An 18,937-nucleotide genomic window follows, 5' to 3' on the forward strand; every position below is an offset into this window, starting at 1 on the left:
TCTAAATTGCCCCTAGGTGTGATTGTGAGTGCAACTGTTTGTCTCGATGTGCCCTGCGATTGGCTGGCAACCAGTTCGGGGTGTACCCCGCCTCCTGACCGTTGACAGCTGGGATAGGCTCCCGCACTCCCTGTGACCCTCGTGAGGATAAGCGGCAAAGAAGATGGATGGATGGATGGATAGATATATCAATAGGTACTGGGGGGTTATAACAAGTCTCCCCTGCCCTGTAGCTCAACTGAAAATGTTTCAAATATGGCCATTGGTTGTACAGTATATCTCATGGCTGCCCAACATATCCACGTACATAACTTTCAAACCAGTTTATTTTTTTGTAAATATTTATTAGATAGTACTACTGGATAGACTCGCGTAGTTTGTGCCAGTGAATTTTCTCTTTGACATTTGCATCTTCAGTGTAGAAAAACAGGTGAGGTGGTGATTATGCACCCAGCATCAGAAATGTGTTCAGAGCATTTGCAGTGAGTTTAAACCGCGGCTGTCAAATTTGGCCTGGCACATCATTTTGAGTGGCCCCCGAAGCATATCATTTGCGTCAAATTCGTTGATTTTCATGAACGTCTGGTACGGGGGTGGACCCAAAATGCAGGACTTCAAGGCGGAGGCATAATGTTCAATGTGTGTTTTTTTTTTTTTTCCTTTTCTTTTCAGGATGTTGCATACGTGTCACCTGGGAGAGGTCTGCCAACTCATCAGATATTTACTGAATTATGTATCAACAGATATTCAATACGGCCAGCACGGTGGGATCAGCTGCCAAAGCGTTGGCCTCACGGTTCTGAGGTACCGGGTTCAAAAGTTTGCATGTTCTCCCCCGTGCCTGCGTGGGTTTCGTCCGGGCACTCCGGTTTCCTCCCACATCCCAAAAACATGCAGCACTAATTGGACACTCTAAATTGCCCCTAGGTGTGATTGTGAGTGCAACTGTTTGTCTCGATGTGCCCTGCGATTGGCTGGCAACCAGTTCGGGGTGTACCCCGCCTCCTGACCGTTGACAGCTGGGATAGGCTCCCGCACTCCCTGTGACCCTCGTGAGGATAAGCGGCAAAGAAGATGGATGGATGGATGGATAGATATATCAATAGGTACTGGGGGGTTATAACAAGTCTCCCCTGCCCTGTAGCTCAACTGAAAATGTTTCAAATATGGCCATTGGTTGTACAGTATATCTCATGGCTGCCCAACATATCCACGTACATAACTTTCAAACCAGTTTATTTTTTTGTAAATATTTATTAGATAGTACTACTGGATAGACTCGCGTAGTTTGTGCCAGTGAATTTTCTCTTTGACATTTGCATCTTCAGTGTAGAAAAACAGGTGAGGTGGTGATTATGCACCCAGCATCAGAAATGTGTTCAGAGCATTTGCAGTGAGTTTAAACCGCGGCTGTCAAATTTGGCCTGGCACATCATTTTGAGTGGCCCCCGAAGCATATCATTTGCGTCAAATTCGTTGATTTTCATGAACCTCTGGTACGGGGGTGGACCCAAAATGCAGGACTTCAAGGCGGAGGCATAATGTTCAATGTGTTTTTTTTTTTTTTTTTTTTTGGGCGGAAACTGTAGCAGTCCGACAAGGCAGGGGCACAGAAATTCTAGGCTACGCTGGATCTAAAAGACATGCAGCAAGGTCCGATGACTACGGTTCAAAATAAAACTCAGCAGGACAGGCTCAAACAAAAGGGCACAGAATCGTTGTGATTAGGGTTACTCTAACTTACGTGTGGAACGCCCCTTTTCACAGTGGCCAAGCCTTGCTCATGACAACGATTCTTGCTGAAGTCTGCGCTCAAATGTCAACCCGTCATATGGAGAATGGTAATAATGTTGCAATATCGCAAGCAGTTTTTGGGTCAAACTTTTTTTTACAGTAGCATAACTATGCTAGGAGGAACACTAAATTTAAAAAAAAAAAAAAGACAGCCAGAGATGCACAAATGAACTTCTATCAACTATTTATCCTCCTCTTTTCTAAAAATAGGTATGCATTTAATTTGTACTATGTCTGTTTTTTCACTTTTGCGCTTTTCAAGGTGGGGCAGCGCCCGAGCGCCTCCTATTGGCCGGCTGCCACTGAGGCGATGAAACTTTGTAGTTTCGCCGTCGTAACCACCCTCTGAGGTGAAACTGTAGAAAAAAATGTGTCCCACCACAAAAATCAGGTCAATACCCCTGATTTAAACCATATTAGCGTTTTTTACCTTTCATGGATTGCTCATGATCACCCCCCTCCCCGCCCCCTTCACTTCCGACAGCTTGCTAGCTCAAAATCTACACGTAATAAACATTTACATACGCATGCCAGTCTTGTTTCCAATCTTATGCCGTATCGTCGCTTTTTCCCAGCGTCCCCCGTAGCACCGAACCAGTTATTTCACTTTCATGACGTTTTTGCACTTGCTACGTGGACGCTAGCCGTTGTCGCGCAAGTTTACTTTCAACCTCTGTGTATAAGTCCTCATCCGCTCATAGCATTCCAAAACCTAACCCCCCACTCAGTAAATGCTGCACCTGACCTCCCAAAATATTTGAAAACTTTTGAAGCCCAGCGGATTGTTCAAGGGAGATTAAATGTGAGCACCATGTCGATCAGCGCTAACAGTTGTCTCGTGTTTGATCCTCGGTGTCACGCGGGGCTCGCTAATTACCTTTGTTTTGCACTAGCAAGCATCTTGATCATGTCGCGAGATCCTTGCCGCTCGTCGGCGTCGTTTCGTGTCGCCCTCAGAAAAGCGACCCAAAGCGACTCGCTGTCGGCGCTTGCGCAGAACCAGAAAAGAGTTCTCCGGAGGAGGCTAGCAGCATGGAAGCTAACGGTGGCCATCGTGCCTCGTTGACGGCGTGCCATTTCGCTCCGAGGTGGTCTTGGGTGCCCCCGTTGGCGAACCAGCTGCCGAGTCACAGCTGGGTTGGACCACCTTCACGCGACTTTGAAGCCACTTTTCTTTCTTTGGGTTTTTCTTTTTGCGTGTGTGTTGAGGCTTTTCCAAAAGAAGATCAACAGGAAGTGATGTCGTGTGTTCACTCATTGCCCCGAAGGACTGCTTAACATCTTTTTACACTTTGTTAGGGTCAATCATTTTATACTTGAAATGGAAATCTTTCATTTTTCCTCTCATCCCTCTCTCCTTCATCTGTCTCCTTCACTTCCCCTTTCCCTCACTCATCTTCCTCTCGCTCGTTTTCTCCCTCTTCCTCTTATCAGTTTCCTCTATCTCTTCCTCTCCTCCCCCCCTTTTCTCTCCCCCTTTCCTCTCTCATTAGCTTTTCCCCCCATCTCTTTTCCGCCTCTCTCCATTTCCCTGTCCTCTCTCATTCTTGATCTCCCTCAGCCCATTGCTTCTTTCTCTCATTCTCTCCCCCTCTCTCCCTGTCCTCTCATTCTTTCTCTCTCTCCCTCTCGTGCGCAATCCTCTCCCTTATTCTCTTTCCTCCCGCTTTCTCCCACTTTTCCTTCTTATTCCCTCACTCTCTCTCACCTTCCCTGCCCCGGGTTCACCTTTTCTTATTCTCTCTCTTTTGGACAATAGTGCTGTAGTACAGGTATGAATGTAATTACATATTTTGACACAGCTGCTTTCACGCACAGCCAATTGAAAGCCTTCCCTCGATCTCTCTTTCTCTCTGCACCACCCTCCCTCTCTCCCTTTCTCTCTCTCTCTCTCTCTCTCTCTCTCTCTCTCTCCCCCCCAGTGTTGTCACACACTCCAGGCTTTTTCCCGCGCTTGGAAGCATCCACACGTCGGAGGACGGCGGAGCGCCCTCCTTCCTCCCCCATCAGTCCCACCACCTCTACTACCACCGACGACACCCTGTCGACTTCTTCCCCACGACACGGCCGCCATCATCATCATCACCACCACCACCACCACCACCATCATCCTCATCATCATCCAGCTCCCTTTCCATCCCTCTCATGCCCGCCACTGAGGCTCGACTGCAGTTTGGAGTATGGCGTGCATCGGGGACGCGGACCCCTTCACCGCGGCCATCCCTGCCACCAAAGTTGAACTCACCGTGTCGTGCAGGTACGGAACATGCGTGCGTTCTCGACTCGGCGTGTACGTACGTGCGTGCGTGCGTGCCTGCGATGTGATGCTTCGTTTTGGCGCCAGCTGTCACCATGTGTGTGAGCTGACACGTGCGAAGATGCTTGACACTGGTACCAAGATTGTGGCTAGTTATACGTAGACAGTCTTTACCAGCGTCATTTGTTCCCTAATGAAATGAACTGGGGCGGCACGGTGACTCAACTGGAAAAGCGTTGGCCACACAGTTCTGAGGTCCTGGGATCAATCCCGAGTTTGCATGTCCTCCCCGTGCCTGCGTGGGTTTCCTCCAGGCACTCCGGTTTCCTCCCACATCCCAAAAAATCATCCAACATTAATTGGACACTCTAAATTGCCCCAAGGTGTGATTGTGGGTGCGGCTATTTACCCCTATGTGCCCTGCGATTGACTGGCGACCAGTTCAGGGTGTACCCCGCCACCTTCCCCTTGACAGCTGGGATAGTCTCCAGCACTCCCGCAACCCTCGTGAGGATAAACGGCTAAGAAAATGGATGAAATGAACTGAAATGCTGTTGATTTGTTCCAGCCTGGAAAAAGCCCACTCTATAAAAAAAAAAGATAATAAAAAGAAATCTCATTGTGACAAGTGTAAATAATTCAGGTGTATTCATCTAGTGAATGTGGGCTGTGCTAAAGTTTGCCCAGTTAGTCTACATGTGAGCGTTGGGGCGTGAGTTGTGGCCAACAGCAGCCCCCCGCGCGTTGTCATTTTGTATCTTTGTGTTATGACTAAAAGTGGATGAGCGACTGCGACCATCCTCGCCCACATGTGAGGGCATTACGGTACCTTAACATCAATGCATGGTAGGAAATGACCTTATCGCGTCCTGACAGGTATCTTCCATATTTCTTTATGATATTGAATATCTCATACTGGGAGCTGTCCCTAATATTTTGATCATGCGGTGTAGCACGGTGAACTCAAAGTACAGAATATTAGGGGCAGCTCTCGGCATGATGCAATCAAAAATGGATTTGACGCGGGGATGTACCTAATGAAGTGTTCAGCGGCGCATCAAATGCGTGTGAGATCACCGCAATGCATCCTGGTTATTAATGCTGATGAAAATGTATTTATTCACCCTGCTTCCGCTAATAATAGAGTGGCCATAGCCTCTATGACAGATGCAGCACCCCAATTTAGCATCTGGGTTAAGAATAATTATCCATCCATCCATTTTCTTTGCCGCTTATCCTCATGAGGGTGGCGGGAAGTGATGTGGCCTATCCCAGTTGTCAACGGGGGGGAACTGGAAATCGCAGGGCACATCGAGACAGTCGCACTCACAATCACACCTATGGGCAATTTAGAGTGTCTAATTAATGTTGCATGTTTTTTTTTTGTTTGTTTTTTGGGGGGATGTGGGAGAAAACCGGAGTGCCCGAAGGAAACCCATGCAGGCATGGGGGAGAACATGCAAACTCCACACAGGCGGGGCCGGGATTGAACCCGGGACCTCAGAACTGTGAGGCCAGGTTTTCCAGCTGATCCACGTGCCGCCTAAGAATAATTAATGAAAATGAAATCCCCTTAATGGGAAAGAAAAAGGCTAAGCGAAATGATCTCTGTTGCTAACCAATGCAGCAGCACCTTAACGATGTCTTCAGTCAAATAAAATGTCACCGTTGAGGGAACTGGCAACTTGGCCACTACGGAGCGCAGCAAGACTCAAAATAGATCATTCTAGTATTAAACTAAACTTGATGCTGTGACAGTTTTACACGGGCTAACCGGCACAAGATCGAACCATCAGTGACAGCTTTTCTTTTAACGTTATAAAATTTGGCTGACATGCCCGTCATGAGGGGAGAAGAAGCAATGTCTGAAAACACGCCAGAAGTTGGCCATTTTGACCTGAAGCTGCCATTTTAGGGCAAGATTGCCACCAAAATTAGAAATCATTTCAGTTTTTGTCATTGTGTGTGGGCACAAAATTTGTTGGCTCGCCATCGGGGCAAGGGTGCACCCCGGAATTTTTGCAGCATTTCTAACCAACGCTAGTTGCGCTTAGCAACCTGCGATTGGGTGGGCATGTCTATCATGGGTAGGCCCACAAAAAAAAAAAAAAATAAGATTACATGAGATTTATAAAGAAAGGGATTTTTAAACCATTTACACTTGTGCGGATAAAACCGAAATTTAATCAAACAAAGGAAAAGTGCTATTAAATGTGTAAAAATGAAATTATTAACCATTCCTGCAAATGTGTAAACTTCATCCATGAAACACACATACAATACATACTGAAAATTGCATGAACAGTCGAATGCCACCATATTTTTTTGTAGTAAAGTTGCTGACGAACATTAAATTGCACATTTTTTTTAATCAGCACTGTAAAGATTCCTCTTCACAGAGGTGTATTTTTTCTCAATCCAAACAGCATTTTAAAGGCGTTAAATCTAGTCTGGACTTGTTTTTCTTCCTGATACTTGGCGTCTTTGGGCCTGCACAAGCGCATGCTGTTGTCTTCTTCTGTAATCAAACCAAGGTTGTCTTCTACTCTGCTCAAAACAGTGTCCCCTTAGCGGATAATTCCCGAATTGCATCTTATTAAAAACATGTCTTTTATGCATTTTTTTCACTTCTAAATTATCCTGCGGCCCTGATCGAACCTCTTTGTGGGCCGGTCCTAGCCCGCGGGTCGTATGATTGACACCCCTGACATAGAAGATACACTAGGTCTGACATTTTGGATTGTTGAAGGAGTCATTTTAGATTCAATTGTGCACCTGCAGGACTTTTGGAAAAATTCATCCATTGATGCCAGTTTCATTCCGCACCATTTGTTAGGCACGTCCATTATAAGCAGCCCCCCCCCAAAAAATAAAAAAAAAAGTCTCAAGAAGCCTTGTCTGAAAATATACGGGAAGATTGCTATTTTTGCTTTGAGGTGGCCATAGTTTCTATTTCCAGGGTCCCTTCAAGCTGTTGTGCAATTGCTAGTCTCGTGTGCAATGCTGGCGCATCTCTGGTGCAATTCCCAGGCGGCCCTTCTGACACTAAGCACACCTCAATCCCCTCCCTGCCCACTCAATAAACTTGCCACCCCCCTCCGCATGCGCTGGTACAGGCGCTGTGGTTTTGTCACTTTGGTCTTGCCGTCGGCTCCGTAGTCGCGAGGATTCTCACACGCGCACACTTTTGGGTGACGGCGCGTCACGAGCAGACGGCATCGAGCGACCACGCAGATGCCGGGAGAGTCGGAGCGTCAAAAGATCACGCGGCCGCGGCCCGTCTCGGGGTCCGAGCGCGTCGCGGCGTTTGAGCCGCGTGACATTTAGGACCCGCGGAAGGCGGCGCGGAGGAATTGACGCGAGATGTGGCGCCATTGAAGACTCCCCGCTGACCCACTGGGAGGCCAGTCGATGTGTCAGCGCCAATGTTTCGCTTTCCACGTCGAGGTGAAGAAAGAGACGCTACGCGACCGACAATATGCAGCAACGAAGATGAACCTTTAAGTGATGGAATCGATGCGCGCTACTGTATAGCCACTTTTTTTGACCAAAAGTACCAGGAACCCGTATTGGACTGTCGCTGTCTATCATCTCTTTCACGCAGAAGCCCTGCATCAGAGCCAGAACAGCACTGGAGATACAACACTTGTCTTCCACAAACAGGAGTGAGAACTTTAGTTTAAAAGTGAAAACATTTTACACAGACATGCCACAAAACTACAGCTTCAAGAGGTGTAGTGGTAGATTTCATCTTTCACACAGAACCCAGCGAAGCTTAGACTTTCATACAGTGAGCCTCCAAAATTGCACCATCAGACCCAGAGGTGTACATACCGGATTTTGTGTCTTTCACATGGAATCCATTGAAGCTACATGAAAAAAGGTGGCCGTAATCAATCAAATCTGTTTGAAACTTGAAGGCTTTCACATAAAGATCCTGCAAAACTGTGGCATTAGTGCCATAAAAGTATGGTTGTCTTTTACGTCGACCCAGAAAAAACACATGGAAATGTTTAATAGCCATTTTTCCTTCAAGATAAAATTGGATTAAGACTTTCATACAGAGATCCTGGTCAATTTCCACTTTCAAGTCCAACGAAGCTACAAGGGAAAAAAGGCAGGACAGAAACTGTTGCGAGTTTAAAAATCCATCCATCCATTTTCTTTGCTGCTTATCCTCACGAGGGTTGCGGGGAGTGCTGGAGCCTATCCCAGCTGTCAAAAAGCAAGAGGCGTGCGGGGCACACCCATAACCGGTTGCCAGCCAATCCCAGGGCACATTGAGACAAACAGTCGCACTCACAATCACACCTTGGGGCAATTTAGAGTGTCCAATTAATGTTGCATGTTTTTGGGATGTGGGGGGAAACCGGAGTGCCCGGAGGAAACCCACGTAGGCACGGGGGAGAACATGCAAACTCCACACAGGCGGGGCCGGGATTGAACCCGGGTCCTCAGAACTGTGAGGCCAACCCCAGAGTGTAATAATCAAGAGTCTAAAAATGGCTTTAAGACTTCAAGACTTTTCCACCAGCGCCAGAACAGATTTTGTCTTTCATACAGAATCCAGTGAGGCACCAGAATACGTTTATGTTTTGAGGCTTAAAATATTTCACACAAACGTGCTTCCAAATGATCGGGTTTGTGTCTTTCACACGGAATCCAGCAAAGCAGGAGTTTGCCACCAACCTGCCATCAAAAAGCAAGGGGTCCTAAAAGAGAGCCCTGAAAATAAACTCATCCGCCAAACACCTTTTTTTCAACACAGAATCCAGCAATCATCCTGCGCAGTTGATTACACTCGCACTCGTTTACATATTGCGGTATTGACACCGTTGCGTTACGACCCCGACGGCACCTCCAAAATGCGTAAAATTGCCTTCGTACCCTGATTCATTGGTGAATGCAATTTATCCAGCGCAAGCACCCGGAAAGCGCTGACTTTACCGGGCTGTGCGATGGCGTCTCGAAACCTTCGAGCACAACGGCCCCCTTGTGGTCATTAAAGTCCAAATGAGTTAGTTGTTGTCCAGTCTTGACCCACTTTCCCGCCGTACTTCTATCCCGCCCGGTACCGTGTTCCCCGTTATAAAAGATGGAACTCCAAATTAACTTTTGCTGCCTTTGGGGCTCTCATTATTTTTATTTCATTTATCTTATACTGTGCAAATTTAGCATGTGTTCGAGATCAATTTTGGCTGACTTCTTCTTGTATTTAGGCAGAATCTGTTTTTTTTTTTTTTTTTACAGCAATTACCTTTCCAGTGGTCTCTCCACAAGGTTGTGCGCATCCCTGTTTATGTTCAAGGGAGCTCCCGGACTTCTAAGTTCCTCTGAGTTTGCTTCATATTTTGCATGAAACAGAGACGGCATCTTTTATGAAGATTCTCGTTCCGTTAGACTGACAGGTGGTTGCGCCACAGTGTTGTGTGCCTCATTGTTCATGTTCCAGGCAGTTTATTCTACTTATTAGTCCCACCCAATCAGGCTCAGAGCCTACATTTAAATAGTAACGGCGATTTTTGCATACAATTCCGCAGGATTCTTGGATGTAGCCACTCCGCAATGTTGTGTACATCCACGTTGTATGTACCAGGACCACCAAGAACACTTCGGATCTTGCATTATGTGGCAATCAGGTCTTGAGCGATGATTACTGTTCCAGAAGAGTGACCGGTGGGTCCTCCACAATGTTGTGTGCATTCATCTTTATGTCCCAGAAAACTACACAAGTTATGGAAAATCTGACATGGATCTTATCCTGGATGCACGCCGCATCTTTTACAACGACTGACGTTCCATAAGATTGACAGGTGGTTACTCCACAGTGTTGTGTACCTCATTGTTTGTTTCAGGCAGTTTATTCTACTTATTAGTTCCACCCAATCAGCCTCGGAGGCTACATTATATGGTAATGGCGATTTTGCAGACAATTGAGCAGGATTCTTTAATGTAGCCACTCCGCAGTGTTGTGCACATCCACGCTGTATGTATATACGCCATAGGACCACCAAGAACACCTCAGATCTTGCATTATGTGGCAATCAAGTCTTTAGCAATGATTACTGTTCCAGAAGAGTGACCAGTGGGTCCTCCACAATGTTGTGTGCATTCTTCTTTACCTCCCAGAAAGCGACACAAGTTATGGCAAATCTGACTTGGATCTTATACTGGGTGCACGCGACATCTTTTACATCTTTGACGTTCCATAAGACTGACAGGTGATTTTGTGCGTATTTTCAGTATTTATGTATGCATCCGACGTTATGTGGCACCTTTAGTAGTGATTAGCTTTGCTGTACAATCTGACTGGTGGTCGCTCCCACGATGTTGTGTGGATCCATGTTGTTTGGATGCCTCCCCTTTATCTACAATTATCTTTGAAAACATCACCGTTGTTATGTGGTTCCGGTGGTACTTTGAGATTGAACCGAGTTTTTGCCTTTACTCAATTCAATTGTGTTACACGCTACATAACATTACGTATCTTATCTAAGAAAAGTCTTCTAGGTTAATAGGCTAAAAAGCGACCAATTGAATGGAAAACACCATTGGCATGCTAACATTTAGCATCGATTTTAGAACCCAAACGGGTATTTGAAAGCACATGGTGAATGGGAAAGAGTAGTGGAGGCTAGACTCGGGACAGAAGTAAGTGTCTGCGAGCAACAGTATGGTTTCATGCCTAGAAAGAGTACCATAGATGCATTATTTGTCTTGAGGGTGCTTGTGGAAAAGTACAGAGAAGGTCAGAAGGAGCTACATTGTGTCTTTGTAGATCTACAGAAAGCTTATGACAGAGTACCAAGAGAGGAACTGTGGTACTGCATGCTCAAGTCCGGTGTGGTGGAGAAATATGTTAGAATAGTACAGGACAAGTATGAGGGCAGCAGAACAGTGGTGAGATGTGCCGTAGGCGTAACAGAAGAATTCAAGGTGGAGGTGGGACTGCATCAGGGATCCGCACTGAGCCCCTTCCTGTTTGCGGTGGTAATGGATAGGCTGACAGATGAAGTTAGACTGGAATCCCCTTGGACCATGATGTTCACAGATGATATTGTGATCTTCAGTGAGAGCAGGGAGCAGGCGGAGGAACAATTAGAAAGATGGAGCCACGCACTGGAAAGGAGAGGAATGAAGATTAGCCGAAGTAAAATGGAATATATGTGCGGGAATGAGAGGGGCGGAGGAGGAAGACTGAAGCTTCAGGTAGAAGAGATGGCGAGGGTGGACGACTTCAAATACTTGGAGTCAACAATCCAGAGCAATGGAGAGTGTGGCAAGGAAGTGAAGAAACGGGTCCAAGCGGGGTGGAAGAGTTGGCAGAAGGTGTCTGGAGTTCTATGTGACAGAAGAGTCTTTGCCAGGATGAAGGGCAAAGTTTATAAAAGGGTGGGGAGGCCGGCCATGATCTACAGATTAGAGACAGTGGGTGGCACTGAAGAAACAACAGGAAGCGGAAATGAAGATGTTGAGGTTCTCGCTTGGAGTGATGGATAGGGTTAGAAATGACCTCATTAGAGGGACAGCCGAAGTTGGATGTTTTGGAGACAAGGTTTGAGAGAGCAGACTTCGATGCTTTGGACATGTTCAGAGGCGAGAGAGTGAGCATATCGGCGGAAGGGTGCTGAGGATGGAGCTGCCAGGCAAAAGACCGAGAGGAAGACCAAAGCAAAGTTTGATGGATGTGTTGAGGGAGGACATGAAGACTGTGGGTGTTAGAGAAGAGGATGCACGAGATAGGCTTGGATGGAAAAAGATGACACGCTGTAGTGACCCCCTAACGGGACAAGCCGAAAGGAAAAGAAGAAGATGGTGGAGACATATAGACAGATAATGTCACATTACTCACATCTTCTTCCTAAACCATAAAATACAATATACTGAGTGATAGAACAACAGAAGTCTATTCTCTGTTTGTCTACAATATGGTATATTATACAATAGCACCTCTCGGCGCAACACACAGAAGGATGAAAAACATTAGCTCATGAGGCACAACATATTAAATACTTTACGCTGTATTGAGTCAATTCATTACCCTCTGGTTTTTGAAGTTCAATATTAGAGAGTGCTATTTTTCCTCATTAAATTATTTCGTGGGAACACCAATGATGGAACGGATTAACGGCATTTCCATTTAGTTCAATGGGGAAAGGTTATTTGCGATAATGTTTTGAGTTAAGAAAATGGACACAGAAGAAATGAAACTCTTATCTTAAAGCACCGCGGCCCGTCACTAGAAATGCAGTGTTTCTTTTTGCGTGCATCGAAGGCTAGGCTAGGTTTGGCGTCAAACTGCTTTTCAGCGAGGGGGGGGGGGTGATATCGCGGTGAACACGTGGTTGCTCGCTGGTGGGAGTTCAAATGTAATTCAAATGTAATTCCTGTGTCGGTAGGACACGCTGCCGTAAATGTTTGATGAGTGCAGAGCCGCCCTCGCTTTTTACATATTTTGTTTCTTTTTTTTTTTTTTTTTCCCCACCTGCATCCCGACCAAGATCAGGTGGATGATGCAAGCACACAAAAACACCCACACCCACACACACCTACATATACAACACATATACATATAAATATACATAGACATGTGACACACATGACACACGTACACGGAAATGTAGACACACGGGATCAAGAACGGGCGGATCACCTCCGGTGCGCACGCATACCCGCAAAACCCACACATACTCATGCGTAGACATACATGTACATGCGTGTACGCAAAGACACACATGACACAAATGACACATCACACATGAACACACACTTAAACATAAACGCATCCACAAGACCAGTTGGACGTCCTGATGAAAGCACCTACACGCACACAAACATCTACACAAATATACATCAACACGTGACACGCATGACACACGTATACAGAAATGTCGACACACAGGATCACGATCGGGCGGATGGCCTCAGGTGCGCACGCATAACTGCAAAAACCACACACACTCGTGCATACACACGCATACATGTACACGTGTACGCAAAGACACACATGACACAGATGACAGATCACGCATTAACACACAATTTCATATAAACACATCCACAAGACCAGTTGGAGGTCCTGATGAAGGCCTCTACACAAACACACACACGCACACACATATATAGACATGTGACCCACATGACACACGTGCACGGAAATGTAGACACACGGGATCAAGATCGGGCGGATGGCGTCCGGTGCGGACGCATACCCGCAAAACCCACACCTACTCATATGTACACACACACACACACACACACACGTACACTTACACGCTTGTACGCAAAGACATATATGACACAAATGACACGTCACGCATTAACACACACTTAAACATAAACGCATCCACAAGACCAGTTGGACGTCCTGATGAAGCCTCCTACACACACATGCACACAGACACACACACACACACACGCGTCTTGACTGAGACTAGCTGGATGTCCTCGGGTACACGCATACACACGTACATTTACACACAAGACATTTGACACATATGTATATGATATACATCCAGTATACATAAGACACGCACGCACATATACTGTACACGCTTGTGCATATACACAAGAGACGCGTACACGCATCTTGATCAGAAACGGTTGGAGAGCCTCGGGCGTGCGCACACGCCACACGCGTACTTAATGGTTGCCTGTCGCCTTCTTTTTTGGCTTTTTCTCCAACATTTATCCTATTTGGCAGGTGAAGTCTCCCACTTCGCACTCCTACACAGCCGTGAAGCGCTTGGATGCCATCCCGTCGGTTTATTATCATTTATTTAAGGGAGGGGGATTTTCGGGGGGCAGGGGAGGGGGGGGGGGGCTCGGTACCATCTGGGCCACGCTGGGATCAGCGGAAGACACATCACTAGACATCAGCGGCCGCGCCGCGCTCGCCGCCTGTCAAGTGGGACGGTACAAGACGGGACACAAGCGATACCGCGCTCGCCCGCCAGCTAGCATGATAGCTTCATCGCCCAAACAAACTCAACGCAGTCCTTCGTAGCCTCATCAGCAACGCCGAGCAACTGCTGGCATGAGCACTTTACACGTTCACACACACACGTTCACAGCATAATTGCAATTTTTCTGTTATGTAGTTCTACCTTCTGTGTTTCTGCCTGTAAAGCTTCCAATTGTACTTCCTGTACCACTTCTTCTTGGATGTAATTTGACTTCCTCTACTGCATCTCGCCATCCCTAACACAACTTCCAGTCCTACTTCCTGTCGTCAGTAATACCTTTTCCTGTGCTACCTCCTGTTTTGCTTCCCAATGGATGTACCATAATTCCAGGCCTATAAACCGCGACTTTTTTCACACGCTTTCAACCCTGCGGCGATGCGGCTAATTTGTGCATTTTTTTCCCCCTAACGGCCGCAAGGGGGGGACGGACTCCGGTGGAATATATGTGCTGAGGAAGTGACTTATACCGGTATGGGTTTTTTTTTTTTTTTTTTTTTTTTTTTAACTGGCCCTGTTGGCACTGTGCTAGCATTACATTGTATTAGGCTGATGCTGCTGCATTACTGCCGAGTCTGTGATTTTTACCAGTATTTTTTTTTTAAACCGGCGCTGTTAACGCTGTGCTACCGTTACGCTGTTCTCGTGATGCTGCTGTGTCACTGCCAAGTCTCAGTGATTTTTACGGTATGTTTTATTTAAACCGGCCCTGTTATCGCTGTCGTGCATTAGCGCTGTGCTAGCATTACGCTCTGCTAGCGTGATGCTGCGGTGTTACTGCCGAGTCTCAGTGATTTTTACCGGTATGTTTTTTTTTTTTTTTTAACCGACCCAGTTAGCGCTATGCTAGTGTGTTGCTGCTGTCTTACTCCCGCTTCACAGGCACTGTTTGAAAAGAAAAGCTAAGGTATATTATTAAAACTTTGAAAACTCTCTGTGTACCGTCTTTCTTTGTAAATATTTCTTGTTTCAATGTGGGCACATGCGGCTTTTAATCAGGTGCGGCTTGTGTACGTACAAAATGCTTTTTCTGTTTAAAAATGTACTGCGTGAGGCTTGTAATCAGGTGCGCTCTATAGTCCGGAAATTACGGTAATTCAACTGTGCTCCATAAGCCGCAATACTAGTTCCATCTTCCTGTTGGACATACTTGATGTGGCAATTCCAGAATGCTATTATCTTCAACACATCATAACATAACCCTATAAATGATCAGAAACCTGTATGATATCAGAACCCTGTTGTTTTGTTTGCGGTATGTCATAACCTTATTACAGTATTTATAATTGTTGTATCAGAATCCTCTCGGTTTTGTCAGAGACATGACACTTCGGGTCTCCCTCCTAGCTCGTCTTTAATTGATTTTTTCACCGTCATTAATTGAGTTCCTCAGTTCAGAGCAGCTGCTCGGCGTCGGTCGGGTGTTCCTCATCCTCCCCCGTCTTCATCCTCCTCCTCCCGGTTGGTCCCGCAGAGCCAAGATGGCAGCATCATGTAAATTTGATGGTGCTGAGGGAAGGCAAAACGAGAGAAAACAGGCTGCTGCACGCCTGAAATATTTAATAAGCCCCACTTTAGGTTGCATTCGGGAATCTCTTTAATGCTGCTGCCTCAGTGGCGACCAATCAAAGGGTGTGGGTCAGAGATGAGGCTTTTTTTCCCCCCTTCTTCTTCTTGGCATTCGCCGAGGATGCTAATTAGAAGGCTTTTCAATTAGTGCTAATGTTTGTCTCTTTTGTTTTCTCGTTCTTTAGAAACCTGCTGGACCGAGACACATTCTCCAAATCGGATCCCAGTAAGACACACGCACACCAGAACACACACACGGATTCACACAACATTGCCGAGTTGTCACTTGTCCGTGTCCTGAATCGTTAATCATCAATAAAGATGCTGTCTCCACATACCCTAAGATCTGAGGACGACTGGGGGTGAAAAATAACAAGCGTGCACACAACATTGTGGAGTGCCTCTCTCCATCTGTTGAAAATGCTAATTATGGTGAAAAATACCTGCACTACAACAAAAAAGAAAGTAATATCTGAGAAAGACTGGACAGGAAAAATGAGTGACGTCACTGTGGGATGTAAACATGGACAAACACAACATTGCGGGATGACCCGATCAGTCTGCTGGGATTTTATTTGTCATTCAAGATGCCGTCCTCACATGATATAACATCTGAGGAAGAATGAGCAGAACATCTACTGTAAGTTTCATAGGTCTTTGGAACATAATACAAATATACATAAATGTACACAACATTGTGTAGCGATCCCATCAGTGTACTGGAATCCTAATTGTTATTAAAGATGCTGGTATCACGCATAATCGAAGATTTGAGTTAGACTGGGTGGAACTTGTAAGCCGTGTAGTTCCCTGGAACATAAACATGGACGTACACGACATGGCGGAAAGACCTAGTCTACACTTTGTCACTCGGCATAATGTGTGCGCAGAGTTACGTGTTATCATTATTCCATGTAGCATTGTGGATGTCGTGCAGTTTGTTGAGGTATATGCTTAGTCGTCCTTTAATCCAACATGAAGCATCAGCATACACGTGCGCGTGTGTGGGCACGCTTTCAGATACATTTTGTCCAAACGTGACAATCATTGTGGACCAAAAGGCTACGCAGTCCATTGTTTTTTTTTTTTTTTTTTTAAATTGTATTTGATGTTTGCGCAAAGACAGAACGGATGTCTCAAAAGATATTTCAAACAGAAATTACAAACGACGAACTTTCTCCTTCAATCTCCATCAAAATTCTCTTTGGTGTTTACCAAAAACACGTTGTCTATGCGTATAAACACACGTACATTCGGATTGACGACGACCTGTCACCGCCGACGGTTTGTCTGTTTACTAACACATTTCAGTTTGGATGATAAGTTTGTCATAAATCCATTTTATGTTTCCAACTACATTTTCTTTGACATGAACAGAAACTTCTGTTCAATTTGACGTTTACAAACTTACATCGTGAAGCTCGCTGTCAGCTCAGGATTGCCGTTTACAAACATACCGTAATTCCCGACCCACAGAGCGCACCTGGTTATAAGCCTTGGTACACAGAGTTGATTGCTAGCGCGGTGTTAGTGTTAGCACGGCGTTAGCGTTACACAGAAAATGTTTGACACTAGCGTGGGGCTAGCGTTAGCACGGGGCTAGCATTAGTGCAGCACTAGCGTTAAACTCTTTCTGTGTAGGCTTATAACCAGGTGCGCTAAGGCTAGCGCTGTGCTAAAGCTAGGGCCGCGCTAAGGCTAGCTCCGGATCACTGCATATACCGCAGGGTTGAAAGCATCTGGAAAAAAGTTGCGGCTAGTAGGCCGGAAATTACGATGCATGAATTAGATGTGTTGCCACATCAAAATTCTCTTTGATGTGTACAGAAATGCACACGTTATCTTCAGTCAAAGACTACATTTTCTTTGATGTTAACAAAGTGTGATTTATGTTAATTGAAGACTCCAAATTGTCTGTTTACAAAATTGTAGTTTGGTTCATTGAATACTAATTGATCTTTGAAGTTTCCAAAACTGTGTACTGTGTGTTATGTTAATTAAAGACTCCAAAGACCCCAGTGAAGGCCCCAAATTGTCTTTGTTGTTTATATTACTTTACACCCAAATTGTGTTTGAAGACTCCAAATTGTCTTTGATTTTTATGTACGCTGTCCAGTGGCAATAAAGATGCAAAGTTTCATTGAAGACTTTATATACCTTTATTTCCATTAAGAACCTACGTTGACGCTAAACGGTCTTTAATTTGAATATCAGACTCGCTAACAGCCCGCTGGAGACCACCGTTGATGTTTACAAAAGCACCAATTCAATTCTTCAAAGACTCAATTGGATCCGAAATTTGTCGGAGTGACTGAAGAAGACGTTTATGTTACTCTGGGTTCAGTGAAGGTCCTAAATTATATTTGAAGTGTACAAAAAGGCTTAGATTATACGTTCATTGAGAATTGCTTATGACTAATTTACCGGTTTGGGCCGTAACATGTCAGAAAAGTGGCGGAAAATGTCGATAATTGTTTTCCAAGTACATTTTTGATGCAACACTAACACAAATAATCAGACTGATGTACTCGTATCAGTACACAGTAACTGAATCTTTACAGCCTTGTTAATTTGATAAATATGTCGCTATATATCCATCCATTTTCTTTGCCGCTTATCCTCACGAGGGTCGCAGGTAGTGCTGGAGTCTATCCCAGCTGTCGACAGGCAGGAGGCGGGGTACACCCTGAACTGGTCGCCAGCCAATCGCAGGGCACATCGAGACAGACAAACAGCCGCAGGCACAATCACACCTAGGGGCAATTTAGGGTGTCCAATCAATGTTGCATGTTTTTTGGGATGTGGGAAGAAACCGGAGTAAGTAAGTTTCTTTCGGCTTGTCCCTTTCGGGGTCGCCACAGCGTGTCATCTCAGATGAACGCACATATGTTTGGCACAATTTTTACGCCGGATGCCCTTCCTGACGCAACCCTTCTCAGGGAGTGGAGGCCCCAGTGGGAGTGCCTGGAGAAAACCCACGCAGGCACGGGGAGGACATGCAAACTTCACACAGGCGGGGCCAGGATCGAACCCGGGACCTCAGAACTGTGAGGCCAACGCTTTCTAGCTGAGCCAGCACGTCACCTCAATATTGATATATATATATTTACTTTTGAGAAGCTGAAATTTTGAGGTGGATGAAATTAAGCAAGATCTCTAAATGATGAATCGCTGATCAAAAACGTCGATGAATTGGATCATCCATTTAGTTGTCGATCAATTGTTGCGTCTCTAATTGTGACCTGGCTATCGCAAATGAAATGAAATGAAATTCAACAAAATATAATGGGTGACTCATGAGGAGGCGTGGCTTCTTTTGATTTCATAATTTGGGGCTTTTTCTGTAAGGGCCCCC

At 45.6% G+C, this 18,937-nt stretch overlaps 1 protein-coding gene across 1 annotated transcript in view; it reads left to right on the forward strand.

The window, feature by feature from the left end:
* The first annotated feature begins 2,454 nt into the window (after positions 1-2,454).
* Positions 2,455-18,937, forward strand: part of LOC133502362 (copine-8-like) — a 60,459-nt gene continuing 43,976 nt past the window's right edge. The window contains exons 1-3 of the mRNA XM_061823075.1: positions 2,455-3,566; positions 3,717-4,051; positions 15,768-15,808. Of these exons, the coding sequence (XP_061679059.1) occupies positions 3,975-4,051; positions 15,768-15,808 (118 nt within the window). The 5' untranslated portion in view covers positions 2,455-3,566; positions 3,717-3,974. The remainder of the gene's footprint in view (positions 3,567-3,716; positions 4,052-15,767; positions 15,809-18,937) is intronic.

The sequence above is a fragment of the Syngnathoides biaculeatus genome, chromosome 6 (assembly GCF_019802595.1).
Source record: "Syngnathoides biaculeatus isolate LvHL_M chromosome 6, ASM1980259v1, whole genome shotgun sequence".
Classification (NCBI taxonomy): Eukaryota; Metazoa; Chordata; class Actinopteri; order Syngnathiformes; family Syngnathidae; genus Syngnathoides; species Syngnathoides biaculeatus.